Below are 27,608 nucleotides of genomic sequence, written 5' to 3' on the forward strand. Positions count from 1 at the left end.
AAATGTTTGTCTAGTTCAACGCGGTCTGTGTATCTTGTAAATTCCTGGGGGGGCCAGAACCAGAGTTTATTCATACATTCAACTCCCTGTCTTTGGTATCCAGGAGTTCTCAAGCCACAGGAAGAAGAATGCTTCTCCGGTTCTCTAGTAGTTCAGTCAAGTTAAAAGCGTTTCTGTTCTGCCGTGGTTCTCTTCCCTTCCCGCAGCCTCATCCCCTTCATCTCCTGCTCCCTCCTTCCCCCTCCCGCCCCCTCCCTCTCTCCAGCCCTCCATCTTCCATCACCCATTTGTCTTTTGTTAGCAGACTCCACTCAAACTGCAAACAATTATCTTAAAGCAGCACAGCTGTCAGCCCCTAGCCTTCTATCTCCCTTCCAAAATAGAGTGTTTCTTCCCTGGGGACACTTGTAGCCAGCCCGCCAAAGCCTTAAAGGGCACATGTGCACATGTGGACATACACCCACACAAAGGTATTTGTATCTCCCAGCAGCTATTATTTTGTCTCCCCACTTGCCTGTTTGAAAGTCCATTTCCACTCTGGCCCCCGAAGACCTCAGCCCAAGGCTGTGAACCAGAGAGAGTTGGACTGAATTGCACCTAGCTGTCTGGAAGCTGCCTGTAGTGGCTTTTAATTAAAAAAAAAAAAAAAATTCAAACCAGCAAATATGCCCAGTTAGGTTTAAAAAAAAAAAAAAAAAAAAAAAGTTTCTTTTTTTTTTTTCAAATTCTTGTCATGATTCTGTGGTTATAGGAGATGGGAAAAAGAAACCTGCTGAACTTCATGACTAAGAGATCAGATTCCCTCTTCTCTGGGAACTGCCAAGACAGTAGTTTATTTTTGATGCCTGTGATATTTCCGATTCTTGCTTTGTTGCCTGTTAAAGGAAAAACGTTTCCTCTTCAGAGATATTGGATAGTGTGTCCTTACTTCTTGTGGACAAGGCTCTTGAGTTACTTTGTTTTCCCTCATGATGTTTTGCCCTGAAGCTGGCTATTTCTTCCAGCTTAATAAGTTGCCTTTAGCACTTACTGTATGTCAGGCTCTGTATTTTTTAGATTCCTTTAAATAAGCACTATAAAATAAATGAAGCTCAGAGAGATACGTAACTTATTCAAGAAAACACCCCATGAAAAATAAGTCTCCCATGTTTATTGTCATTTGTCTCTATGGCCCCTCCACCTCACTGGTTCATACAGCAGAGCTGCTATCCAGGAAAGTGGTCAAAAGTTTATTTTCTTCCCCCTGTGGAGCTCAGTGAATATGCCTTCATTTGCTTGGAATTGGGTTTTATAATTTGATTAAACTGGAATCTACTGCATTGTCAAATAGCTTTTTTGTGGTCTAGTAGGCGGCTCACCTTACTGTGTATGTTATGATCCAGGCTGACCCCCAGCTGATAGGTTTAATGGGATGGCCTTCAATGTTCTGTCAAAGAGCTAACTTCTTTGGTGGCAAAGAGCTGAGCACAGTGAGCGAAGCCTAGTCTATCTAATGTTTATTAATATAATGTGAATTTGAACAGATATCTGCTATCATTTGTGTCCAGTTTATCAAATAAAAACAAGCAACTGTCAGGCTGCCATGAACGTTATATGAGCAGTAGGCACTTGAACAAAGAAAGATAGGCTGAAAGAAACAGCACTAGTTAGGTACAGTATATAATTTCTAGTAAGCATAGTGCCAAGAATTTAATTTTTTTTAAAAAACGTAGGGAAGACCACTTGGAAAAATATAACCTACATCTTTTCTAAAATATCTAATTTGGAGGATTTTTAATCATAAGCTTTAAAATATAAGGAAAACGTACTATACTTGGCAAATTATAATACATATTTTATGTATTGTTTCATATCTTATATATTTATATCTTATATATTCTTATATATTTTAGGTAATTTCTCCATTATTCACACATCTTAAAAGGTAGATTTTAAATATTGGAACATCTGCCATGATTCAAAAGAAATATTCTGAAAAACCAGTTTCTGTAGTGAGTTACATGGTACCTGCCTGGATGAGATGACACCCCCCTCCCAAGGTCCTGTTATTTCATAAATATCACCAATCATTCAGCATATTTTTAGGAGTCTTTGAAGCACAAGGCTTAGTGAAGGTACTGGAAAATCCAAAGAGCTTTAAGTTAGAGTCCCTGCCTTTCAGGATCTAAGAATTTAGTTGGGGAAATAAGACATGTTTGCAAATTACCTTAGAATTAAAGGCAATACACATGTGTAACTGGACCACTTTGCTGTACACCTGAAACTAACACAACATTGTAAATCAACTATATTTCAGTAAAAGAAAAGGCAATATGAGCAGGCCCCACTGTTTACTTCAGCTCTCCCTTCATTGACTTCTTCACCAATAGTCATTCATTCAGCAGATATTTATTGATAGATATTTATCTATCATCCTGTGGTCCTTAGGGGTTCTAAAGTGACTCTCCATAGAGAGTCTAACAGGGGACATGAAACCTATAAAAGTGGTATAATACAGAGGGAAAAGTGAAAAGAGCCATGGAAAAGAAAGATAAAAGGAACTTCCTTGGTGAAGCAGTGGTTAAGAATCTGTCTGCCAATGCAGGGACTTGGGTTCGAGCCCTGGTCCGGGAAGATCCCACACGCCGCAGAGCAACTAAGCCCGTGCGCCACAACTACTGAGCCCGCGAACCACAGCTACTGAAGCCCGCGCGCCTAGAGCCCATGCTCCGCAACAAGAGAAGCCACCGCAATGAGAAGCCTGCGCACCGCAACGAAGAGTAGCCCCTGCTCGCCGCAACTAGAGAAAGCCTGCACACAGCAACAAAGACCCAACACAGCCAAAAATAAATAAAATAAGATAAATACATTTATTTTAAAAAAGAAAAAGAGAAGAAAGATAAAAGACTCTAAGAAGACTCAGGAGAAATAACTGATTTCTACTTGAAGAAAACAGAAGTCATCATTCTTAGAGCTTGAAATACACAGGGTTTGGTTATAGAAAGTTGGAGGAACATGTCTTTCAAAGTGAAGCCACTATACAGAAGTGGAAAGCTGTGGTGGAGATATAGTGGGTACAGCAAGCTTGACTAGAACAGGGATGCATCAAGAGATTCATGGGGGTAACGTTTGCAAAGATATCTTGAACAAGTATCACATTCACCTTTAGAGTTCACTTTATGTTTTATAGGCAAAACGCCTTTGGAGTTTTCCAGGAATAAAATGACACATTCAGAGCTATGTTTCAGGAGCACTGAACTTGGTGACTCTGTGAGGTCTCATCTGAAACTTTTTCTCAAGCCTATGCAAAGCCTGTATCAGTGGATTAGCTTAAAGCAAAGGCTACAGTTGATGTTTTGGCTGTCCTTGCATGGATCTGCCCACCTATATTAGATTCTAAGTGCTGGTCTCCAAGTCCAAACCCTGTTCTCTGTTTCCTTGTGCCCACTTTGAACCTTGGTCATAAAACTTCCCTGGATATTCATCTGTCTTCCTATGAGGTGAAGAGAGAATGTTCTCTCTATTCTCAGTGCTTTTCTTAAGCAAACTTTTTGATCTTAAAAACACTTCAAATCATGTAACTGATCATGTTTCCCTCTTTGCAACAAGGTAATTTAGAGCCAGATTTGTACCCTTCTCTAAAAATGTGTAGAACTGTATACAGCAGGCATTTTGTCCACTCACCTCATATCTGGCTTTATCTTTCCCACTTTGTTTTCTTTTATTCTATCTTCCTCTCTGACTATGTTCAATTTTATTTTATCTTGTTATACTTTATAAAAGTAATCTATCTTTTTTTTTTTTTTTTTTTTTTTTTTGCTGTATGTGGGACTCTCACTGTTGTGGCCTCTCACGTTGCAGAGCGCAGGCTCCGGACGCGCAAGCTCAGCGGCCATGGCTCACGGGCCCAGGCACTCCGCGGCATGTGGGATCTTCCCGGACCGGGGCACGAACCCGTGTCCCCTGCATCGGCAGGCGGACTCTCAACCACTGCGCCATCAGGGAAGCCCAAAAGTAATCTATCTTGAATAAGTCGGTAAAAAGAAATACATATGCCAGCTACTTCTCACGTCCTGTAAGCCAGAATCTCGAGAACTAGCATTGACCTCCAGCCGAATCCTGGGATTTTGCTTCTGCTTGTGATGGCCAGAAGTTAAATTTCTGGACATCCACCACATCTCACTCAGACTCTGCACTTATTCTGTTCCATCAAATTTTAGATTGAACCTAGCTTTCATTATCTGGACTTGTTTTATTGGTAGGCCTCCTAATTAGGTAGTCAAATCAAAAGAGGTCCCAGCAGACAGAACAGGGTGTGCTGAAATAACCTCAGACAACTGGAAAAAGGAAGGATGTTTACATGATGTCTTGCATATTGTAAATTCCTAATGAATACTTGCAAAATGAATGAGTGAATCCAGAGAAAGCAACAGCAGAAACTAATTAGTTTCAAAACCTTAAATGGAAGGTTTTAACCCACGATTTATATTTTGATTTAAGAATAAGAATCCTGCAGAAACTAACACAACATTGTAACTCAACAATACTTCAATAAAAAATAATTTTTTTAAAAAACTAAAAAAGAATAAGAATCTTAAATTCAACATAATGATATATATGATGATAACAGACCTTAAATCTTTTAATGTTTCAGTAACAATCTTAATATTTATAATGCTGTATCATTTACACAGTGCTTTCACCTGTTACTGACTTAGCAGATCCTTAGAACATAGAAGCTTGATAAATGCCTGTGGGATGAATGACGAAGTGTGTGAATAAATGGATGAGTGAGTGCATTTCATTGAATCTTTAGATTTGCACTAATACCTGGACGGGACTGGTATTGGATTGTCCAGAAAGTTCGTTCGGGTTTTCGTAAGATGCTATGAAAAACCCAAACACACTTTTTGGCAAGCAGTATTTGCCACGTTACAGTTGAAGAAACAGAGGCTCACTATCATGATGACTGACAGAGTTAGGAAGTAACTGTGGTGCCCTTTCCTCGACACAGTATAATATCTGACATATCCTTTATTCTATGTAACCTATCTATAATATAAAACCATTCTTTCATGGAGCTGTACTTAAAAACATGGAGTCACCTGCTTCTTTCTAGGCACAGTCTTAATACTTTTCCTTTTGAAATGTTTCTCTTCTTTCTCTCTTTGTTATGAGGCCAACCTTGTCTAGGCCCTCGTAACTGTAGCTTTATTTTTTTTAAGTAATTTTAGTATTTATTTATTCATTCATTTTTTGGCTGTGTTGGGTCTTCGTCGCTGTGCGTGGGCTTTCTCTCTAGTTGTGGAGAGTGGGGGCTACTCTTTGTTGTGGTGTGCGGGCTTCTCATTGCAGTGGCTTCTCTTGTTGCAGCACACACACTCAGTAGTTGTGGCTCGCGGGCTCTAGAGCGCAGGCTCAGTTGTGGCGCACGGGCTTAGTTGCTCCGTGGCATGTGGGATCTTCCCCGACCAGCGATCGAACCTGTGTCCCCTGCATTGGCAGGCAGATTCTTAACCACTGCGCCACCAGGGAAGTCTGTAACTGTAGCTTATTATATGTCATCTTATAAACAGCTTCTTGAAATGTTCCTTAAAGACATCTATAGAGATTCTAATCATATGCACTGATGCTAAGAACAGCAAAGCTAAGTAGTTAAATGATACCTGAATAATAAATCTTACATGAATTTTAAACTGTTTGTTTCTTTTATTCTCACACGATTAAAACTGTATGTGCTATTTTAACCCTGCCATGTCTTCAAAGGCTAATTTCACTTTAACTGAGAATTAGACTTCCGTAATTTTTCATGAGCACCAAAACAATGGACCAAGTAAGATTTCTATAGTTTCCAGAATGGGAATCTTCAAGAATAGTGACTGTACAAGGAAGCAACTCTGTTTCATAGATTTAGGTGTGATCTCTGTCCCTCATTTCAAGAGTAAGAAATTATTAGTTGTTAAATGATATGATATGGATTATTAGAGGCCCCTGGAAACATGGTGTTACTAATATTATACCCTGTGGGTGGAGTAATTTTAATTGTTGTCCCTGTAAAGAGGTTTGATACTATGTATTCAAACTCTTACATATCATGTATCTATTTCATGCAACCAGGATTACAAGGTTAGACTGTGTTAACAATCACTGCTGGAGTTCACATGGTAGATGAAAGATAGTCCCTGTGTTTCCTGTTCTCTTTTAATATGTGCATTTATATTAACAGCATGATTTAATGCATCACTTTAAAATTATATTGCACTTTGAACTGAAGTTAGTCAAAAATGAACATCTTATGTGTGCGGAACCATAATAAGTTTAGCATTAAATTAAGGGGTCATCTGTCTGTTGGCTAAAATGTAGTATTTGTGCATTCTAGCATGTCCAAAGCTAGGTAATGAGAATGAGAAGTGGGTCTCAAATGTTCCATTAATTTGCGTCTTTTAACTTATGACTTATTAGCTTTAGAGAATTTTTTCCTGGTTACAACCCACTGTTGTGTTTATATTCTGAAGTTGCTGGATCCTTTATGATTCCGGTTTAGAACAAAATATTTGTACCACTGACATAGTGGCATGAGTTGCTCTGATCACTTATGACTTACACCAAAATGTAGTTCTACTGCATACTGTGAAATTGGAAAATCTGTTCTGCATGTGTTCTAATGGATGTAACAGTCATTAAGTATATGAGCCTTCTGACGTTGTAATCAGCTATGATTCAGTCTGTTAAATATCCATGAAACAACATCTGCTTCACACAGTGACCTTCTGCTAAAGAATACTTAGCATCTATTAGTAGATCATAGTGCAGATCTGCCTTATTTGAAATGCGCTAGAGTAGTCTACTGCTGTTTAGCAACTAGCTTGTAATAATTTATTGCAGTTAAATAAAGCTTAAAAAAACTCCATTAAATAATTATAGGGATTATAAGAATTTCCAAAACCTTTGTGTTCTACAGAAATTACCCATTTAATTTCAGGGTTGGTTTGTTTAAAAAAGCTGAAATCTAAAGGCACATTAGGGGAGCTGTCAGATGCTATTTTCTGTAGGTGTTAATAAAACCAGATGAAAAAAAATCTGAAACAAATTAAAACCAAGAGCAACTTTACCATCTGTGGTTATTAATTAGAACTTCGTGCATCAAGGGTCAGCTTGCTCTTAGAGAATGTCACTGAACACCCGCTTAATAGAACAATATGCAAATGTATTAGGTTATGGATTTACATACAGTTTTGTTGTTGTTGTTGTTGTTCTTGCGGTACGCAGGCCTCTCACTGTTGTGGCCTCTCCCGTTGCGGAGCACAGGCTCCGGAGGCGCAGGCTCAGCGGCCATGGCTCATGGGCCCAGCCACTCCGCGGCATGTGGGATCTTCCCGGACCGGGGCACGAACCCGTGTCCCCTGCATCGGCAGGCGGACTCTCAACCACTGCGCCACCAGGGAAGCCCTACATGCAGTTTTTAATGCTAATTCATCTACAGTGGATCCCCAAGAAATTGGTAGTGTGTATAGATGTGTATGTGCACATACACATAAATATAATGTTTCCATTTCTTTTTTTCAGAGCAACCTGCAAACAACCAAGGCCAGTCCACCCTGCAGCCTCTGCCACCTTCCCACAAGCAGCACTCCACACAGCACCATCCATCCATCACTTCTCTCAATAGAAACTCCCTGACCAATAGAAGGAACCAGAGTCCGGCCCCGCCGGCTGCTTTGCCCGCCGAGCTGCAAACCACACCCGAGTCCGTCCAGCTGCAGGACAGCTGGGTCCTTGGCAGTAATGTACCACTGGAAAGCAGGTAAGCCTTGAAGTTGAGACTTTCAAAGTATTTGATTGTTAGGACCACACAATGTACCTGCTTGGAGAATGCATGTTTGACAACAGTCAACAAACCATATGTTTTAAATATCTGAAATGGAAAGATAAACTAGTCCGACCCTTTCCTCACCAAGAGAGATTTGCCATCCTTATACACTCTCTGTTTTGTCTTCTCTAGAAACAATCCCAGATGACTGGTCCTCTCCTAGTTGCTGCACCAATGACCTTTCCTGTCCTTTTCACACATTTTGTAGCCTACAAGAGATGAGAATAAATGGCTTCAGTGAAACTTTTCTTTGCTACCATTTTTTTCTTATCTACAGATGATCAGGCATGTAGAGAAAGGGATGGAGGTGTAAATGTGATTCTCAGTCCCATGATTCAGTGATTATATTGAGCATCTACTTGGTTCCAGACATCCCTGCTTTTCGCAGACTCCGTTTTGTCCATCACATCCTAAAATCGTAGTGGACCCCCACTGATGATGCTTCAGCACAAGTCAGAGGACCATCTGTTAAGGGTGTTTTAGTTTCTTGCAATATGAGGGAGATGAGGGACCTTTAAGGTTCCTTCGTCATTATTTCCATTCATTTTTAGACAATTCTATTAGAAAATTCTTCCTTATGATTCCTGAAATTTCCATCCTCTGGTCTTCATCATGCAGTTGAGAATCTGTAACTGTACAAAATCATTTTGCCCCATTTCTACAGCATGGTCTGCTCTCAGCATGGCCTGTGGACCCCTTCACTTCCAGAAGCTTCGCCAGATCAGTGCTCTTTCTCTGACACATACTGGTGTTTCAGTGAGGTTCTTAATGACTTCTAGCACATCTCAGGCCACAGTTAGCAACCTGCTCACACGAGAGTGTAGATCAGTAAGAGCTATTTTGAGCTAATTCATTTCATTTTTAAATATCTCCGGGTACAGAAAATCTTACCTTCTTCCTTTGGCCAGGACCTCAACAGTCAGCATCTCCTTTGTATCACGTATCACACAAGCAAAGAGTGTGGTGTCCTAACTCATGGGTCTCCTGTTGGCAGCTTTGCAGCAGTGTTCCTCTAACACTCCTACTGGTATTTATTTCTTTCCTGCCCTAAGGTTCCAGTAGGTTCAGAGAAAAAGACTCATCACCATATAAAGCCAGAAACCAGAGGGCTCTGGACCTCCTGGGAGGGTGCCCTGCCCTCTAGATCCCCTGGCTAAAGTCAACATTTAAATTAGCTTCTGGATGAAGAAACGGGTCTCATGATGAATAAATTGCCTTTTTTTTTTTTTTTTTGCCATTAATTGCATGATCTAAACCAATTCTGCCCTGAGGACGAGCAAGCAGGATGTGCTGACAGTTAGTTGTCAACAATAACATATTTCTGTCTTTTCTTTTACTCTTGACCTAAAAAGAAGTTTCCAAAGAATCCTTGTCTTTTCATCTACAGTGTCAGCCCAGAGTAGTTGGGTTTTATTATTTATTTTGTAATATTGAACACTCTTCTGGGAAAAATTCGAAAGTGCAGGAGAAGTAGGCAAACAGCAGGTTTTTTCACTTAAAGAATCATGTACACAGATTTTTTTCTTAGCACAGAGCTAAATTTACTCAATGTCATTAATTAGCACACACTGAACAATCAACACTGATGCACTATTGTCATTTGGAAAAAAACTTATTAGGAAAAAAGTAATTTTCCAGTTGAGTCATCAAATTGAATATGGATAATTGCGTTGTAGTTGACAGTAATTGTTTTGACAGATATTTATGAAATATGCCAAGTTAGGTCATCAGAAATGTGTTTAATTTAAGGGATGTGGTAGTTAGTACAAAAGCCTCAAAAACCAGTGATAGGAAAGCTGGTATTCCTTGAAGCCATGTCTTATAGAGCAGGTATTTGGAATAATTCGGGGGAAAGATAAGTGTGTTCTTGTTATTCCTCATATTGTGCTAATGAATATTTGCTGCTGGGAAGTTAGGGAAGAAAGTAGCTCCTTAAAGGACAACCCACAGTAGCTGTATGTGAAATTGTAGTTGATTTCTCTAAGTTCAGACCGTATGAGAAATCACTCTCAGGGCGATTTCAAAGCCGTACCATTTGAAATTCCATTTCAAAGCAATACCGTTAGTGAACCATCAATGGAATTACATTTTATAGTTTTATGAATTGACATAGTAAGAAAATCTATCAGTTGATACTCTCACACACATATACAGAAAGTATAATGAATTTGAAAATTGTACATCATGCTAAAATTTTTCAATCTGTAGTATAATTTTGTTATTTTCTCCTTTTCCAATGTTCACATCTTATAATATTACCTAAAAAAAAATGGCATTTCAACTTTCAGGTACTCAGTGAATCAACCTGGGCAGAGGTGTGAAAATTTCCCACTGTACTGACGTAGTGCCACTGTGGTTTCTTTAATAGTCTCACTTGGCTGGAACTCTTGAGGTGAAGAACCAGTCTTATTTATCATTGATTTTTCCTTTTTTAGTTAAGGTTCCCTATTGAGTATGATTCTCAGTTTCAACTATATTAACAACTTTATCCAGACTTGTGTCTGCCTTTGACTGTTTTTTAGTCTAGTGTAGAGTTTCGTCTTTGGCAATTATTGCTATTTATACATAGACTCATCTTACTGATTGTCACTTTTCTGAAACTGTCATTTAAAGGTTGTAAGCTATAAAGATTGAAATTCAGTTCTGTGAGGATAAGAATCTCTGGGGTTTTTTTTCTCTTTGTCGCTTCCCCTTTTCTCCTTTCAGCATATCCTGATAATAGTTGGCTACAAGTGGCATGTAATAATCCATGAAAATCTCAAGTCATTTGCACCTAAACTTGGTACAAAAGACATAAAAGATGTGTCCTATCTGTTTCAACGTAGCTTTCCTTTTGATTTAGTAAAAAGCATGTTTTCCCACCAGCAGTTTCTTGGTTCCATAAAAGTGTGTATGTCCTTTCTCTAATGAATTTAGCCGTTGCCACTGCTGGAGACTGTCGATGTTACTGTGTCCTGTGCACTTCTACCCACTAAACAGAGTAGCTCTGGTTGCCCATCTCCAGCGAGTTTCAGATCTAGAGTCACATCAAGATGCGAACAAGCATTTGCCGTTTATAAGCATATTCTTATTGTCTCATCATCTCCTAAAAGTAACAATCAGGGCCTAGACAGAGCACCAGTACTTGCTTAGAACTTCTCTGAAGACTCCTTTTCTTTGAGCTCAGTATTTCTCGTCCTTTGTATAATTCATTTTTAGGGCATCCGATAGCCTATAGCTCATCCTTTGTTTATTTTATACTTCAGCTGCTTCCGTACATAATAATAGCTGCTACCAGAATATAGAGCAGCTGAAGAAAAGTGTACACTTGACTCAGGATAGCACCACTTAAAGGTGCAGGACGGAGACGCTCATTGAGAATCCTGACCTTCAGCAATTGTAAAGTTAATTGCCTGCAAGTTGCTCACTACATATGTGAATTACGGAGCTTAGTAGTTACCTATTAGATGTGAACCAAGTGGTTCATGTGTAGCTGTTTAATAAAAGATTTATTAAAGTCTCATTTATTGAAGTCTACTTTGGCCTTGATAGTTCATTAGTGATGTTCCCATAGCTTTTTACCTTGTAGCTCAGCAATGCTTTGCTAATTACTAATGTATGAAATTGCATATTAAATTACCTTTTTATTATTGCATTTTTATTTCAAATATCAAGATGTCTTGGGCTGCTTTAATGTGAGATCAATTGCTACATCTTTAAAAAAAAAAACAACCTAAACAGAAGTATCATTTACTAAAGTAAGATATTCTCCTTTTTTTCCCCCTCCTTCATCTTCACTCTAAATGGTTCTAAGGAAAAGGAAAGACAATCAGGTCTGAGTCAGCCTTGCCTGTTAGAAGTCTAGGCAGCAACACACACGTCCTGGCCGTATAGTACCAGGGTAGAGCTTTCCCAGTTGAAAAATTGTACCTCCACCTACAAGCTGATAACCAGCTACCTTTAGCAAGGCAGTAAGTAGTAAGATCCTCCATAATTAAAGATACAGCTGTAAGTAGAATATACCTAGGAAGGTAGTCTACGAACTTAAGTTTACTGAGTAATGCCATATCCTTTTGTTAAAGATAGTTTGAGGAAACCCAAGGACACCTGTGGGAAAAGAGAAAATCACAAAATACAGTGAAGAGAGGTAAAACTGAAGAAGCTAAAGTTACTGAATGTAAACTTCAAAATCAGATGTGGATCTAGGCTAAGAAATTCTTTTTTTTTTAATAGTAATCTTTTATTTATTCATTTATTTTTATATTTATTTTTGGCTGTGTTGGGTCTCCGTTTCTGTGCAAGGGCTTTCTCTAGTTGCGGCGAGCAGGGCCACTCTTCATCGCGGTGCGCGGGCCTCTCACTGTTGTGGCCTCTCTTGTTGCGGTGCACGGGCTCCAGACACGCAGGCTCAGTAGTTGTGGCTCACGGACCTAGTTGCTCCACGTCATGTGGGATCCTCCCAGACCAGGGCTCGAACCCGTGTCCCCTGCTTTAGCAGGCAGATTCTCAACCACTGCGCCACCAGGGAAGTCCTAAGATATTCTTAATTAATCGTTGAGAGTCTCACCATCTCCATTTGTTTAAAAAAAAAACAAAAACCCAGTAAACTCATCTAAAATTACATACTAATGAATAGTAAAAATCAAGGGATTCCAGATCTCTTGAAATATTTCACCTTCAATAACTTATGGTATTTGTTAAAAGGCCCGTAGAGGGATATGTGTCCAGTTGTAAGAGTAACAGGAAGACAGAGGAAGATGGATGTGTGATGCAGGAGCATTTGCTAGGAGGTGTTTATATTTAAGCCTTGTTTCAATTTGTGGCTTAAAAATTTTTGTCTCACTGAGAGGAGGATAATTCCAGAAGCTGTTGCAGTCCTATTTCAGTGCCTGTGTTCTATCGTAACCATATAATTTATCATCAAACCAGGACAATATGAGAGTGAAAGGGGACTGTGAACATTTACACTGGAACTACAGGCATAAACTAAGGCTGTTGTGGGCAAAGAGGCATATGGTTACCCTACTAAGTTTTATTCCCAAGAGTAAAGTTACTTTGTAAGTTCAAATTATTTTATACATAAGGTAAATAATAACAGAGATCAAGTTAGAGGCAGTGGAAAGGCAGCCCTTGGTTGAATACAGCTGTGACTCCTACTTTGAAATCTTCTAGTTTCTGTTGCCAACATGTAGCAAATATTTAACCCTTTGTCAACCGCTTCACAGAGAAAGCTTCTGTTGGCCCCCAAAATGTGTCACTCCTAGAAATGATACATAAAATGGTCGTCTTTATTTTCTTCTCACAGTATCAAGAGAACAGGAGGGGGCATATACTGAAGTCAGCATGTTGAATGACTTTTTTTTCCCAAAAAGTTCAAATTTAATTTCTTAAATGTAAAATGTTAAAGGTAAATCATATATTAACTAAAAATGTTAAGCAAAGATAAATTTTGATCCTGGTTTTACTCAAAGATCCATGTATCTCTGGCAACATTATAATTTGGTTTCTGAAACCATTCTCTTATACTGAAAGAGTTCTCATTCTAAAAGTATGAGATAAAGATTCAAAGATGATTACTAAGTGAAAGCAAAAACATCATTTTTAATACAAGATTGCTACTAACCAGTTGTAATGCTATAGTCTCAATTTGGGTGTTTAGCAGGCAACATGCCAATAATTAAAATGAGAAAGTAGGCTGTGGGCTGATTGTAGCTCTAAAATAAAGGTCATTCCCAGGAGTCCATATTGATATATATTCCTGAATAAAACCTAGTAGATCTAGTAGAGATATAAACACAGTTTAGCATCATGAGAAGAACATGTGCTTTGCAGTCAGACCTGATTTTTAATCGTAGATCCGTCATTTAAACTAGCCATGTAGTCATCTACAAATTATTTAATTATTTAATTATTTAAATCTGAGGTCAATTTCCAATGCAATAATAATACCTACTCATAATAGTGTTGTATTGAATGAAATAATGTAAACAACTCATCTGGCAGTAGGTGCTTCATAAATGTTTTTTCTAAATATGACCAAACAATAATAATAGTAATAACAACCATTGCATAGGATAAGATGACCCAATTGCTTAACAGCCGAACGAATATCTTTTATTATTTGCTTAACAGCCGAACGAATATCTTTTATTATTAAGTAGCTCTCTTCTCTCCAGGAATGAAGAACGTATTTGTCTTAACTGGAATAATTATGTCTAATTTATCTTTATGAGTTAGGTAGTCCAAGCCTTAACCATAGTTTTACCAGAATAAAATCTCTTGGGTTTTTTTTCCACTATTCCTGTCATTAAACAAAAAGTACATGAATTTTTGCAAGTCTGTTAATTTTGTTCTTGAGAAGAAAAAAAATCTTCAAATTATAATGAAAGGCAACTATTCATATCCCTGAAACATTTAGTTAACTAAAGTAATAAATGTTTGGAATGAATCCATAAAAGCCTTGATAGATGCATTGTCTTCACATCAGTCAGAAGTTAGACCCCAGTTATATTTAAGGTTTTTAAAGCTTTAGGTATCTTTTGAGTGTGATGAAGTTACTGTACAAAAGAGTAGGAGTGTTATTTTGTTTAACTGAGTTGAACCAGTTTTTTTTTAATAGTAATTAAGATACCAAGAAAGTATGTATTAATCATTTGCTGTAGGCCTTAGATGATATTTGAAAGCATAATTCCAACCAGTTGCAAATACTGTATACTCTGATAATGTTTGGTTTTGGATAACCATCAATCGGTATAAAATATTCATATATGATAACCTGAATTTCCATAGTATCTAGAGTAATGAATTCTTAATTACTCCTAACACATTTCTGGTCGCTTCTCTGAACATGATCAAAGTAAAAGGTCATCTGTGCCATTACTCTGGTCATAGCTAATGACTGTGATTTAATCATAATCTGTTTCTGGATATGACCTATTCATTTTGAGACACCTCTCTTCTTCCTCGGCAACTGTTTTTGGAAGTTTTAAAAAATTCTTTTACTCTTCACTGATGTTGTCTGTGAAAATATGTTTCAGTCCTCTTTCCTTGATTTTGTGTGTGTGTGTGTGTGTGTGTGTGTGTGTGTGTTGTCTCTACTTAACATCATTACTACATGTTGATTTTATCTTTTCCTAGAATTTATTGTCCAATTTTAAAACTATGTGTTTATCTCTAAAATTTCATCCTCTGGTTTCATCGCCAATTAATATATACCCTGTCAAAGACAATTGCTTTTCTTTTCCTGTGTTTCTTCATTTTGCCTTGACATTCTTGTGCCTGTTTTATTTCTTTCTCCTTTAATTGCAAACCTGAGTCTGTGTCGTATTACACCATTCTCAGAACCCTTTCTTCTTAGCCCATTAAGATTAAATTCTTGAACATGCAATTAGCCAACTAAGTTTAATAAATTCTATTTGATAACCCCTCTGATTCTGCTAAAACCCTCTTTATGATTTCTTAGCATCTCACCTCATATTCTGAACCACTTAAAATGCTACTACCAGAAGTCATCTTGTTCCAGTTACATCCTGCACTAATAGAATATGGCTTCTTTCGGGTCATGGTGTACTAGACACCAGATCTGGATTAAAATCTCAACATCCTACTAGCTATATAACCTTGGGCCAAGTACTCATACATTTTACCTCGTTTTCTCATAAAATGGGTTTGATGATACTTCACAAACATTTTATAAGTATTCCTTGAAATATCATATGTAAAGTATCTGGCACTTCAGTTTCTTTTCTTTTCTTTATTCTTTTCTTATGCTATACCTTTAAAAATAAAATAATTGAGTTAGCATTTATAAAGGTAAATGACAGCTACCAAGGCAGTGAGGGCAATGACAATTAACCAGGAACTTACATGCTGATTAATTTTTGTGAGCAATTAGGTAGCATTCTCAGCTTTGGAGCTAGGTATTTTGTTATTGTGAGAATAATCACTATATCCTCAGTTTAATTGGGGTGACTTCCTAGAGGAAATAAATTATGAAGTAAATTTTCAAAGACAAGGTTTGTTTTAGAAAAAGCTAACGGTGATAATATGGGGAAGAAATTATCTGAGATAGTGGTGGAGTAGTGATACTTCATAAAATAAAGCCTGAATGCATTCATTCATTCAGCAGATGTTTATGAAATGTACCCATATGAAAAACTCAAGTTTATTATGGAGGACCTGTAGAAGGTATGACTGCTTCTGAAAAAGATTGGACTATATATTCCAGAGCAAATTTCAGGGTTGGAATTGATTTTAGAGATGATCTAATCTTCTTTTTAAGGTACATGGAGATTTCGTAAAATGCCTGAGATCATGTGATCACTAGCATTCAGCTAGATCTCAGGTTCCAAATTCATTACCTTTTCTTCTTGTAGTGTCTCTACATTTTTTTATTACATATGAAAGGGAAAAATAAAGTACACAACTCCAAAATATATGTATTTATCAAATTAAAAATTACACAGTTGTAGCAGTGTACTAATCTTATGCATGTTATGATACGTATATAAAACTAAAAATTGGGGCTTCCCTGGTGGCGCAGTGGTTGAGAGTCCGCCTGCCGATGCAGGGGACACGGGTTCATGCCCCAGTCCAGGAAGATCCCACATGCCGCGGAGCGGTTAGGCCCGTGAGCCATGGCCGCTGGGCCTGCGCGTCCGGAGCCTGTGCTCCGCAACGGGAGAGGCCACAACAGTGAGAGGCCCGCGTACCACAAAAAAAAAAACACAAAAAACTAAAAATTGAAAGGATGAAGTGAAATAGATAATATTTTAAAATAATTTTCTTTTATTTAAGTCTATTAAGTTTGTTCATTTAGTAAATTATTTATTAAATATACACTTATGAAATAATTACATATCAAAGTCATCATACCTTAAACATTTTTCAATCCTAACAATTATATATACTTCCTTTTGACAAATAAAAGTTGTATATATTTAGATTGTACAATTTGTCTTTTTAAGGTGTACATGATGATTTTATATGTGTGTGTGTGTGTGTGTGTGTATATAACTGAGTTAATTAACACACCCATCACGTCACATAGTTATCTTTTGTGTGTATGTGTGGTGAGGACACTTAGGATCTACTCTTTTAACAATTTCAAGTACATGATATGGTATTATTATCTGTAACGACCAGGCTGCTCATTAGCTCCCGACTTACTCACCTGATAACCCAAAGTGTCTCCCCAGTTCCCCCGCCTCCCAGCCCCTGGTCTTGGCAACCAGACCATTCTGCTCTCTGGTTCTGTGAGTTTGACTTCTTTTTTTTTTTTTTTTTTTTTTTTTTTGGCCATGCAACACAGCATGTGGGATCTTAGTTCCCTGACCAGGGACTGAACCCACGCCCCCTGCATTGGGAGCACAGAGTCTTAACCACTGGACCGCCAGGGAAGTCCCAAAGTTGACTTTTTTAGATTCGACATATAAATGAGATCATACAGTATCTGTTGTAACTTGGCTAATTTCGTTTTCTAGCAAACTAATTGGATGTTGTTGCATTTTCACATTTTTAAGTAAACGAAGGCAAAACCCACTAAACTACCACGTTTTGCAGACATTGAAGCCGTTTAGAAAACTGATAATTGGCATAGGTGGCAGTCATCGTTCTTGGCAACAAAATTATAATGAGAATAATTCCAAATGTACGTTTTAAGAATATTCTCCCTGGACTAAGAGTTCCTTCAGAGAAGCAGTACTTTCTTACTCATTCTTAAATAATACCTGTACCTTAAAGAGACAGATAAATAATTTTTTCAAAAATAAATTCTTGGTAGCATACTACTGACAGCCACTTGTCATCACTGAAAAGGTCAGCAAATTTGGACCCATTTTATATATTTAACCCATTTTTATGGTTTATAACTCTTTGGGGGTACTTTGCCATAAGCTCGCTGGATAACCTTTAAGTGGTTAAAAAAGATTTTCAGGATCATTCCCTACTCGTCCCAGAGAATGAGTGAAGAATTTTGTATTGAATTAATCACACGCAAGCTGCAAAAGCTAAAAGGTGAGGACGTTACTGGTAACCCCTCCTCTTGGTGAGCTCTTTTCTCTGTCTCAGGATACCGCATGGACATTAATGACTTCCCAGCAAAAGGACTGGGTGTAGGCTCCACAGTCGTCAGTGTATTCAATAGCGTAAAAGCCTGGTATCTTATTTTTAAAATACGAGATAAATACAGATAGAAGGGTGCTTTACACATGCATTAAGATACATAGCTCATATGGCGACTACTACTATATTACATAACTGGTTAAAAACGTAAGTCTTAAGGACAAAAAGTCATGACTTTGCCCCTGTACTAACTTTGCCAAGTTAAGGCTCAGTTTTCTCATCTTAAAAAAAACAGAGTTTACAATCACACAGAGTGAAGATTTTATGAAGTTTAAATTACATGATTTTTTCTTTGTAGACAGTAAATAGGTCCTCAATCAGCCTAACTTAAATCACTCACCACTCTTTGCACTGGTTGTTTTCTCTTTTGTTTTGTTAAATACTTTTTGTTCACTGTCACACATCTGATTGATTAGGATACCTTCAGCATCTCTTAACAACCCTGGAATTCTTTGCTTCTCCATCAACTGACATCGACACCTGAAATTCTTCTCTTTACCTATATTCACACTTCCTTCTCAAATTTATAGAAAGAGCTTTGCTGAGCAATTTTAAGCCATCAATAAGTAAATGAATTAATAATTAAGTAGATTAAATCTTGTTCAAATAGCACATAGGAATTCTTTTTTTTAGTAAATTTATTTATTTATTTTTGGCTGTGTTGGGTCTTCGTTTCTATGCGAGGGCTTTCTCTAGTTGTGGCAAGCGGGGGCCACTCTTCATCGCGGTGCGGGGGCCTCTCACTGTCGCGGCCTCTCTTGTCACGGAGCACAGGCTCCAGACGCGCAGGCTCAGTAATTGTGGCTCTCGGGCCCAGTTGCTCCGCGGCATGTGGGATCTTCCCAGACCAGGGCTTGAACCTGTGTCCCCTGCATCGGCAGGCAGATTCTCAGCCACTGCACCACCAGGGAAGCCCAGCACATAGGAATTTAAAGATCTTTTGCATTTCCATCTTAATTTTAATATATTTAGTATGTAATAACTGCCAACGGTAGTGTAATTGATATCTATCTATCTATTTATTTATTTATTTGCAGTATGCGGGCCTCTCACTGTTGTGGCCTCTCCTGTTGTGGAGCACAGGCTCCGGATGCGCAGGCTCAGCGGCCATGGCTCACGGGCCCAGCCACTCCGCGGCATGTGGGATCTTCCCAGACCAGGGCTTGAACCCGTGTCCCCTGCATCGGCAGGCGGACTCTCAACCACTGCGCCACCAGGGAAGCCCAGTGTAATTGGTATCTTAAAACATGTAGGAAAATATCTAATATAGATTTGGGCATTTGATACCATGGCTACACAGTTAAAATAACTAAAATATAACAAAGACTATTAAACTATTTTAGCCATCTTGATACTGGTTTAAAAAAGTCTGCATATTTAATCTGGTTGTTCAGTTCTTTTTTTTTTTTTTTTTTTTGCGGTACGCGGGCCTCTCACTGTTGTGGCCTCTCCCGCTGCAGAGCACAGGCTCTGGACGCGCAGGCCCAGCAGCCATGGCTCACGGGCCCAGCCGCTCCGCGGCATGTGGGATCTTCCTGGACCGGGGCACGAACCCGTGGTTGTTCAGTTCTTAATGCTCCCAAGCAAACTGTATAACACGACTTGTTGCTTGATTATAAACATGTCTAAGTTAAAACAAGTCATAATAAAAATACTTTGCCTCCTATTGTAGACCTACTTATTTTTTACAACTGTGGTTATGCTTAAATTTTATATTTTATGTCTCTCGCTTAAGACTGAAAAGTGAATGTATAAGACAGTGAAGAATTCACTAAAATATATTTCCCACAAATCACCTTAATACTGTCTAGAATTTTGCCTCCCAATTTTCAGAGATCAGTTAACACATAATGCTGTACTTACCATGTACCTGTTGTACATTCAGTATGATTATAAATTGATACAGAGGCAATTGCTAAAATGTATAATTATTAATACATTCATATTGCAATTTTTTGTAAAATATTATAAAACAATTTTTTTCACAAACCTCTTGTACAACCACTAATAGCTCATATTAATTCAGGTAACAGCAGTGAAATGCATCTTGTTTATAAGCTTTTCATTTAAAACATTTTTCTTGCTGGGATCACCTCCTAGTGTGAAAGTTGTCCAAAGATAATAGCACATCAATTCAAAAGTGTAATAGATTTGAGAACACAACATGCTATCAGCATGAAATAGTTTATCAGTCTCACTAACTCACTGTGTCACAGCTAGAATCATTACATACTTGTTTTTTGTTTTCATGTCAAAATATGTAATTTACATTCTAATGCTGATTACTCACTTGGAGGATGTTTAATTTTCTTATTTAAAATGTTTTTCTTTAAAATGAATGCCATAATTAATTTAAAGGTAGTACAAGAAGAGGCATTTTAATTAGTAGGAGTCTAAAATATTTCCTTTTTTTGCAATTCAGGGATGCACAGTATATTACTTATACTATAAAGCATTTTCAGTTAGATTTATAATAATAATACCTTTATATTAGAAGCAAAATAATTAGACTATTTTGTTTTTTGGGTTTTTTTTAGAAAGTACACTTTTTTTTTTTTTTTTTGGCTGCGTTGAGTCTTCGTTGCTGCATGCAGGCTTTCTCTAGTTGCGGCGAGCCGGGGCTACTCTTTGTTGCAGTGCGGTGGCTTCTCTTGTTGCGGAGCACGGGCTCTAGGCGCACAGGCTTCAGAAGTTGCAGTGCACGGGCTCAGTAGTTGTGGCACACGAGTTTAGTTGCCCTGTGGCATATGGGATCTTCCCGGACCAGGGATCAAACCCATGTCCCCTGCTTTGGCAGGCGGATTCTTAACCACTGTGCCACCAGGGAAGTCCCAGTTAATCCATTTTGAACGAGCCCTGTCCAGTTCTTAGAAAATTTACACACACACCCACACACATGCACAGATCACCTTTCCTAGACTCGTCCTATTTAAAAATTAGCAGAAATTAAATGATCATAATGCAAGGTGAAAAAATATTGAGGTTCAGTTTATCATCAACTCACTCGAGGTAAATTTTATTTTTTCTTAACTGTTTCACCTTTTTAGTCCACCCTTGAGACAAGCCTCTTCCATTTTTAGATCCCATTAGATAATTTTTTATTCTTAGTTAAAGCTTTTGGCAAGTGCTGCTGCTACCATAGTGGTTATTGAAGAAGTTAATTAAAAACTAGTCCTCCAAATACCTTTTACTTTCCTTCTACCAGTTAAGTACTACTCTTAACTGGTTCTGTCACTCCCACCCTTGAAAGCACGTTTTAATATAATATGTAAAGGATGAAAGAAAAAGCTTCACCTGTAATAATGAGGGTTCAGCAGGGGATTTCTGCACCCTCTGAGCTTCAGGGAAACAATTTTGTTTCATCATGTAGCTTTGTGGATCAGAAGCTACCACTGCTGCAACCTTTGTCAGGGTGTGTGTGGTCGTGCACCCACCGTAGCCAGTGCTGGGAACAGCACCTTGATTGTCACAGCTTTGTCCTCAGCTGCTTCAAAGGAGAAAACTTAGGGAGAAGCCATGTTGTGAGGGAAAATACTCTTATTTTTTTCCTTCCCCTCAAAGTAGCAGATGTGTAAAGGAGTAAGGAGGTTATATTTGTGTGTGTATACAGTGCTTTTAAAATGTTAGAATTGAGTTTTCCAGAAGTCTCTTCTAATAGATAAAGAGAATGAGTAGAGATAGCTGTTTCTCTCCTAGATAGATTTTAATCCAGGTAATACATTGAAGCAAAGTTTTTAGAGGAAAAAAAAGAATATATAAAAACAATTCCAGCCAAAAAGGTTAAGAGTAGAGAAATAGCATCATCTCTATGAAGAAAAGTATTGAAACCTTTTGGGAAGCTGTAAATACCCAAGGTGAATTATCAGCTAGCCTTCTACATGACTCACAAATCCAAGTGTCAAGTTCAAAGAGAAAAGGAAAGAACTCCCTAAAAGAAGGTACTTGTGAAATAAGATAGTATGTTGCTGAATGTTTGATAAGCACATGGAAATATAGATACCTCTAGGAAACAGAAGAGCCAGGAGAGAATGGATACTGGTGTCTAATTTAGAGATAAAGTAAAGGCCAATAAACATGGTAGACATTTAAAAGTAGCAATGAGATTAAAGAGGATGAAGCAACCAATTTCTTAACAAACAGGTGAAACTGAAAAGGAGGAACAATGGAGGGGGGGTATTGGAAGTAAGGAATTGAGTGAGATGACACAAAACAATGAAAAATATCTAAACCATTTGATTGTGAGATCAGATGGATTGAGCCTCGTATCGCACAAATTACAGTTGCTGTAAATTGACCACTTGAAGTGACTTAGCAGCAGTGACTGTCTAAGCAGGAGTCTTTTGAACTGATTTTCTGTTTTGTTACACAATCTGGATGGGAGTCTTGAATAAAACGTGGTCCCCGGACCAGCAGCGTTAGCCGCTGGCGTTCCACCCCAGACCTTCTCTAACAAGTCTGCCAGGGATTCTGATATAAACTAAAGCTTGAGAACCGTTGCTTTACTGTATGTAATCGTCTCAAAGTACACTTCTGCTCATGTTGGTGGCCTGACCCTTGACTGTGTAAGCTCACAAGGCCCCGCCAAAACCTGTGAGTCCATCAAAAGTCTGATGGAGCCGTTTCCAGGAGAAAGATAGGTGACTGCAGAATATCTTTTGCAGTCTCGTGCAGATGTTAGTGTGGGTAGGCTTCTCCCTGAAAATTCATGGCAGCCTCTGCAATCTCTTAGTTCCGGAATCGTTGCAGAACTGCTTAGGGCCATCCTCCTTGACTGATGGAGATTTCTCTCCAAACAGCTATAGGTATTTAAGCACAGTAAGTAATTGCAGATGTCTCTTGAGAATCAGTTGCTGAAAGGCAAGGAAAACCAATAGGAACCCAGCCTTGAATAGAAACAGCTAATTTTCTACCTGTGCTTGCTTTCTTTAGTTTTCTGTTTAATAGCTGCCAAAAATTTTATATTTGCTTGCATCATTATCCTAAAGCACACCACTTAAATAAACTGCTTTTTCAAGTCTTTTAATCAGTTACCAAATGTTGCTAAATATATATTTAACAGGTAATCCACTTGGCTTTGGAGTTGAAAAATCAGAATTTGATAGTGAAAATTCTAAAGACTGTTATAATGAAGCACAGGTTTTAAGGTTCAGTGTGCTCAGATAATAGTTAATATCATCTTTCAGTTTTATCATTTCTTATAAATATATACTGACAGGGTTCCCCTGGTGGTGCAGTGGTTAAGAATCCGCCTGCCAATGCAGGGGACACGTGTTTGAGCCCTGGTCTGGGAAGATCCCACATGCCGCGGAGCAACTAAGCCCGTGCGCCACAACTACTGAGCCCACGTGACGCAACTAGAGAAAGCTGCACACAACAACGAAGAACCAAAGCCGCCAAAAATAAATAAGTGAAATAAATAAATTTATAAATAAATAAATACTGACAAATATTTGGGGCTGTTTTAACTCATGCAATATTTAATATATATACTCTCAATGATAGATTACAGGTAATTGAGTGAGTGACAATGGGCAATATGAAAGGTAACACACAATAATTCAATTTTGTATATTTTGAAAATTTTTAGTATGTATTTTACCTTAAAATGAATTCCAGGCAAACCATCCATTGTTTGGGCATCATCAAGTGACTAAAACTATTTTGAACTCAGTAGTTAATTTTAGCCTTCATATATTACCAGGTAAATTTAATCCACAAGTGTGGGACTCATTTGCTTTAAATCTGAAAATGTCATTTCAGAAGAGCTGTTTGACGTTGAGGAAATCTTATGAGACCTTTAATAAGCCTCTTAAATCCAGAAAGTTATATTTTGCTGGAAGGAAAAAGAACCTATAACTTAAAATTTTCTTAGCTCTTAAGTGAGAACTTTGGATTCTGAAAATGTTGTAAATTTGGCCAAATATTGCCAATCTTTCTTCTTACTGGCACATTGTCTTTGAAATCAGAGCATCCAATTTGCAGCAAGCCATCTATATTATAGGTAAAATTTTTATTGATTTGCCTAGAAACATAAATAGAAGGCAAGGCATCAAGACATTTAAACAGTTCACATTTAGTTTGATGTAAATTTCTCTCTCTATTCAACAAAGACTATAAGAAGAGGAAGAAAGCATCATTTCCTGTGCAATAGAGCCTTTCTCCCCATAAGATGTAACAGGTTTTAGACAATAGAAATAGTTTTCCAGGTGTCTGTGTGTCACCAGTAAAGGTTTCAGCTGTACCTTAGGGACCGGAACTGAACACTGACTACTATTCTCTTTTCATTCTAATCATTTGCTTTGTTTGCTCATCTCTCAAAAGGTTTTTAATACTGTATAAAACATGGAAGGGAAAAAGAAAACCCTCTTTTCTATGAAGATAACCAATTATGAAGTTGATCTAATTAAAATTTCATTCAGTGGTTGCACACTTTCTTTTTGACTTTTATCTTCTATCCTAATGTCCCACTGAGGAAATGACTCACATGGCTTTGAATGATGCTATAACACATTTTCCAGGGATGCTTCTCATTTGGTTCCTATAATTGCCGACTTATTAAACCATGTTCTTGATTTTAGAGGAGTATCATGATGATATTAAGCTCCTGAACAAAAGACTAATATTAACCTGTTTGTTTCCTGGTGACGCTTGTAAGCTTACAACTTAATTGTATTTTATAACTTGTTTAATTTTGTACTTGATGTTAGGATCTTATAAAATGAGCACTGAATAAATTGATATGACATATAATATAGAAAGGCACATTTAAATTTACTCCAAAAATCTGATTATTTTTCCACTAAAAATCTTAACAATAGTAAGTTTTGTGGTGATTACTTTGAAAGACAAAAACAATCAAAAGTGAAGAGTTACCAAGGAACAAAGTGTACCTGCTGAGAGACTGAGTAAAACAGCAATTAAAAGCAATTGTAAGTGGTCTGAGGTAAAGGTAGACAGAAGTTATGACTGGACATATAGAAGTAATTCAGTGTATTGTGCAGGTTCAGTACTTAAAGCATGACATTTCACTTGAGAGTAGAAGGAAATTTGAAATGAAAATGTTACTGTGCCCATTCTTGGTGTTTGCCAAACAAATTAAAAAGAGGAAGTTGAGGTAGAAGAACTCAGAAGAACTTCTCCACCCTGGCAAAAGAAAAGAAAAGGAAAGACTGAAACAGAGAAAAAAGCAAAGGAGAAATGCTGTAAAGGAAAGAATGTAAGATCCTCTGACTGGTTGAATACTGGTGGGAGGAGGGAGCAGGCAGAAAAGAATAGTAATTGAAAATCACCCCTAAATCCGTCATTTAGAGAAACATTAAGGACAGAGTTACCAACAGTGACCAAACGGTGGGAATGGAGACAGAAAGAAGGACAGGGAGATTTAGTCTGTGTCCCTACTAATTTCCTTTTTGTTTTTTAATTTTTATTTTATATTGGAGTGTAGTTAATTTAAAATAGTGTGTTAGTTTCAGGTGTACAGCAAAGTGATTCAGTTATGCATATACATGTATCTATTCTTTTTCAGATTCTTTTCCATATAAGTTATTACAGAGTATTGAGTGTAGTTCCCTGTGCTCTGCAGTAGGTCCTTGTTGATGATCTGTTTTGTATATAGTAGTGTGTATATGTTAATCCCAATCCCCTAATTTATCCCTCCCCCAGCTTTCCCCTTTGGTAACCATAAATTTATTTTCTAAGTCTGTGAGTCTGTTTCTGCTTTGTAAATAAGTTCATCTGTGTCATTTTTTAGATAGTAATTTAAAATTTGTGGCATGACCCAGAGGAAGATCCATCACAGAGTCAGTTAGAAATATAAGCTAGAACCAAAGGCGGAAAGCTGAAATGAAAAGGTTGGTGTGAAGGCAAATCAACAAAGACACGGATCTTTCAACTTCAGAGGAAAAACGAGCAGCTATTAATTGTGCTTAGTACTGAGTGATCCTCCCCTTTTATGTTTTTGCTGCCTCACGGCGTTACAGTTAATGATGCCACGCGGTTCCACGGTGCTTGTCTGTTTGTTGTTGTTAATAGAATCCCCCTCAAGATTCCAAAGCCACAAAGCAACTGTTAGTGTTCGGTGACCTTCTGCACCAGCTGCCTTTGGGGCTTTGAAATTGATTTTCCCCCTCCCAGTCTCCGATAGTCTCTCTTCAAGTGTGCATCTCTTGTTTGTCACCAGAGTGAAAATGGTGGCACAAATGGCAGAGGAACTGGAGACAGGTGCCGTGCAGGGCATCATTAGAAACATCAGAACAAGATCAGCCTGCTCCGGTGTGCCCTGTGTTACAAAGAAGCTGCTGCTGCTTCTGCTTTATTGCCGAATACAATGGGGGCCTATTCTCACAGGATCCACTTGTTTCATTCCCAAATATGGTCTGAGAAGGAAAGAAAATCCCTGCCTTTATTCTCCAGACCTCATGTGGATGCTGGGTCAAAAGCATATGTTTTTGACAGTAATTTTTGCAGAATTTTTGATACGTGAGAAGCACATTCCCAAGGCTGTGTGACTGGTGTAGAGTCACAGGGTGGGAAAGACCATCAGAACACAGGAACAAGTGCCTTACAGAGAGTTAGATGATGAAAGAATTTTCTGGAAACTCCTTGTATGCTTTTCATGTAGCTGAATTCCAGTATTCATTTATCTGTTCATTTATTAAATATTTGTGGAATTCTAGACCTAAACTAAGCATTGTGTTCAAGCTTGAAACAGTTTTTTTTTTAAATCCTAGGCTTAAAAATACAGGTAAGTCACAAAATGCACTTGTCAGTGTGTTGTATTTTCTGTATTGCAGTGGAGAGGACATTGTTGACTTTGGAAAGACGGCATCCTGTCAGAACCTAAAAATGGACAGATTCCTACCAAATCTGAAACCAAGTGTTCTCTATAGAAAGTAGGTTGACATAGACCTTTTCTACTAGTCTGGTTAATGTCTAAGAGGTTTTTACATGTGGATTTTAACATATCTGTTTTGAGGCTGTAATGATTCTTAAAGGAATCATCCTCACATGAATGCCATCATTTGTAAATGGTTTCAAAATACATCAATTTAAGCAATCTTTACGAATTCATTCTATACTTACACCCTGGAAAGCCATCTGAAAATATTGCAGACCAGTGATTCTAAAATATAATTGACGGGTGATTTGGTTTCTCTTTCAGTGTTTTATAATGTTTCTTTATTTACTATGCACGTACATCTCCAAGGCACTAATTTAATGCCACCCCCAACATGGATAATCATTTAGACAGAGGAAGGGGAAATGCACTTCAGAGCTTTAAAGTCATTGGCCAAAATAACCCCCAAAACAATCAAATTCTATTTTCTCTTGCAGCAACAAAAGTAAATTTATGTATTAAATAAGTTAGGGGACTTCCCTGGTGGTCCAGTGGTTAAGACTCTGTGCTTCCACTGCAGGGGGCACAGGTTTGATCCCTGGTTGTGGAACTGAGATCCTGCATGCCGTGCAGCACAGCCAGAAAATAAATAAATTACTTGAGTTTTACAAAATAAACTAAAAGACTGTATGACAATATAAACAGTACAGTCCTAAATTTATTTAAAAATAAATACAGTTAGAAACTCTTTGAAAGTAAAGAGTCTTCAGTTCTACTAACCTTGATGAGCAGTGTATTTTTGAGTAATATATCTTTGTTTTC

At 37.9% G+C, this 27,608-nt stretch overlaps 1 protein-coding gene across 8 annotated transcripts in view; it reads left to right on the top strand.

The window, feature by feature from the left end:
- Window positions 1-27,608, top strand: part of TENM3 (teneurin transmembrane protein 3) — a gene marked incomplete at its 5' end in the record, with an annotated part of 440,276 nt that overhangs the window by 243,285 nt on the left and 169,383 nt on the right. For all 8 annotated transcript variants that reach the window (XM_079726500.1, XM_079726501.1, XM_079726502.1 and 5 more), the window contains one exon: window positions 7,546-7,783. In XM_079726500.1, coding sequence (XP_079582626.1) covers window positions 7,546-7,783 — 238 coding nt within the window. The remainder of the gene's footprint in view (window positions 1-7,545; window positions 7,784-27,608) is intronic.

The sequence above is a fragment of the Hyperoodon ampullatus genome (genome assembly GCF_949752795.1).
Source record: "Hyperoodon ampullatus genome assembly, chromosome: 20".
NCBI lineage: Eukaryota > Metazoa > Chordata > Mammalia > Artiodactyla > Ziphiidae > Hyperoodon > Hyperoodon ampullatus.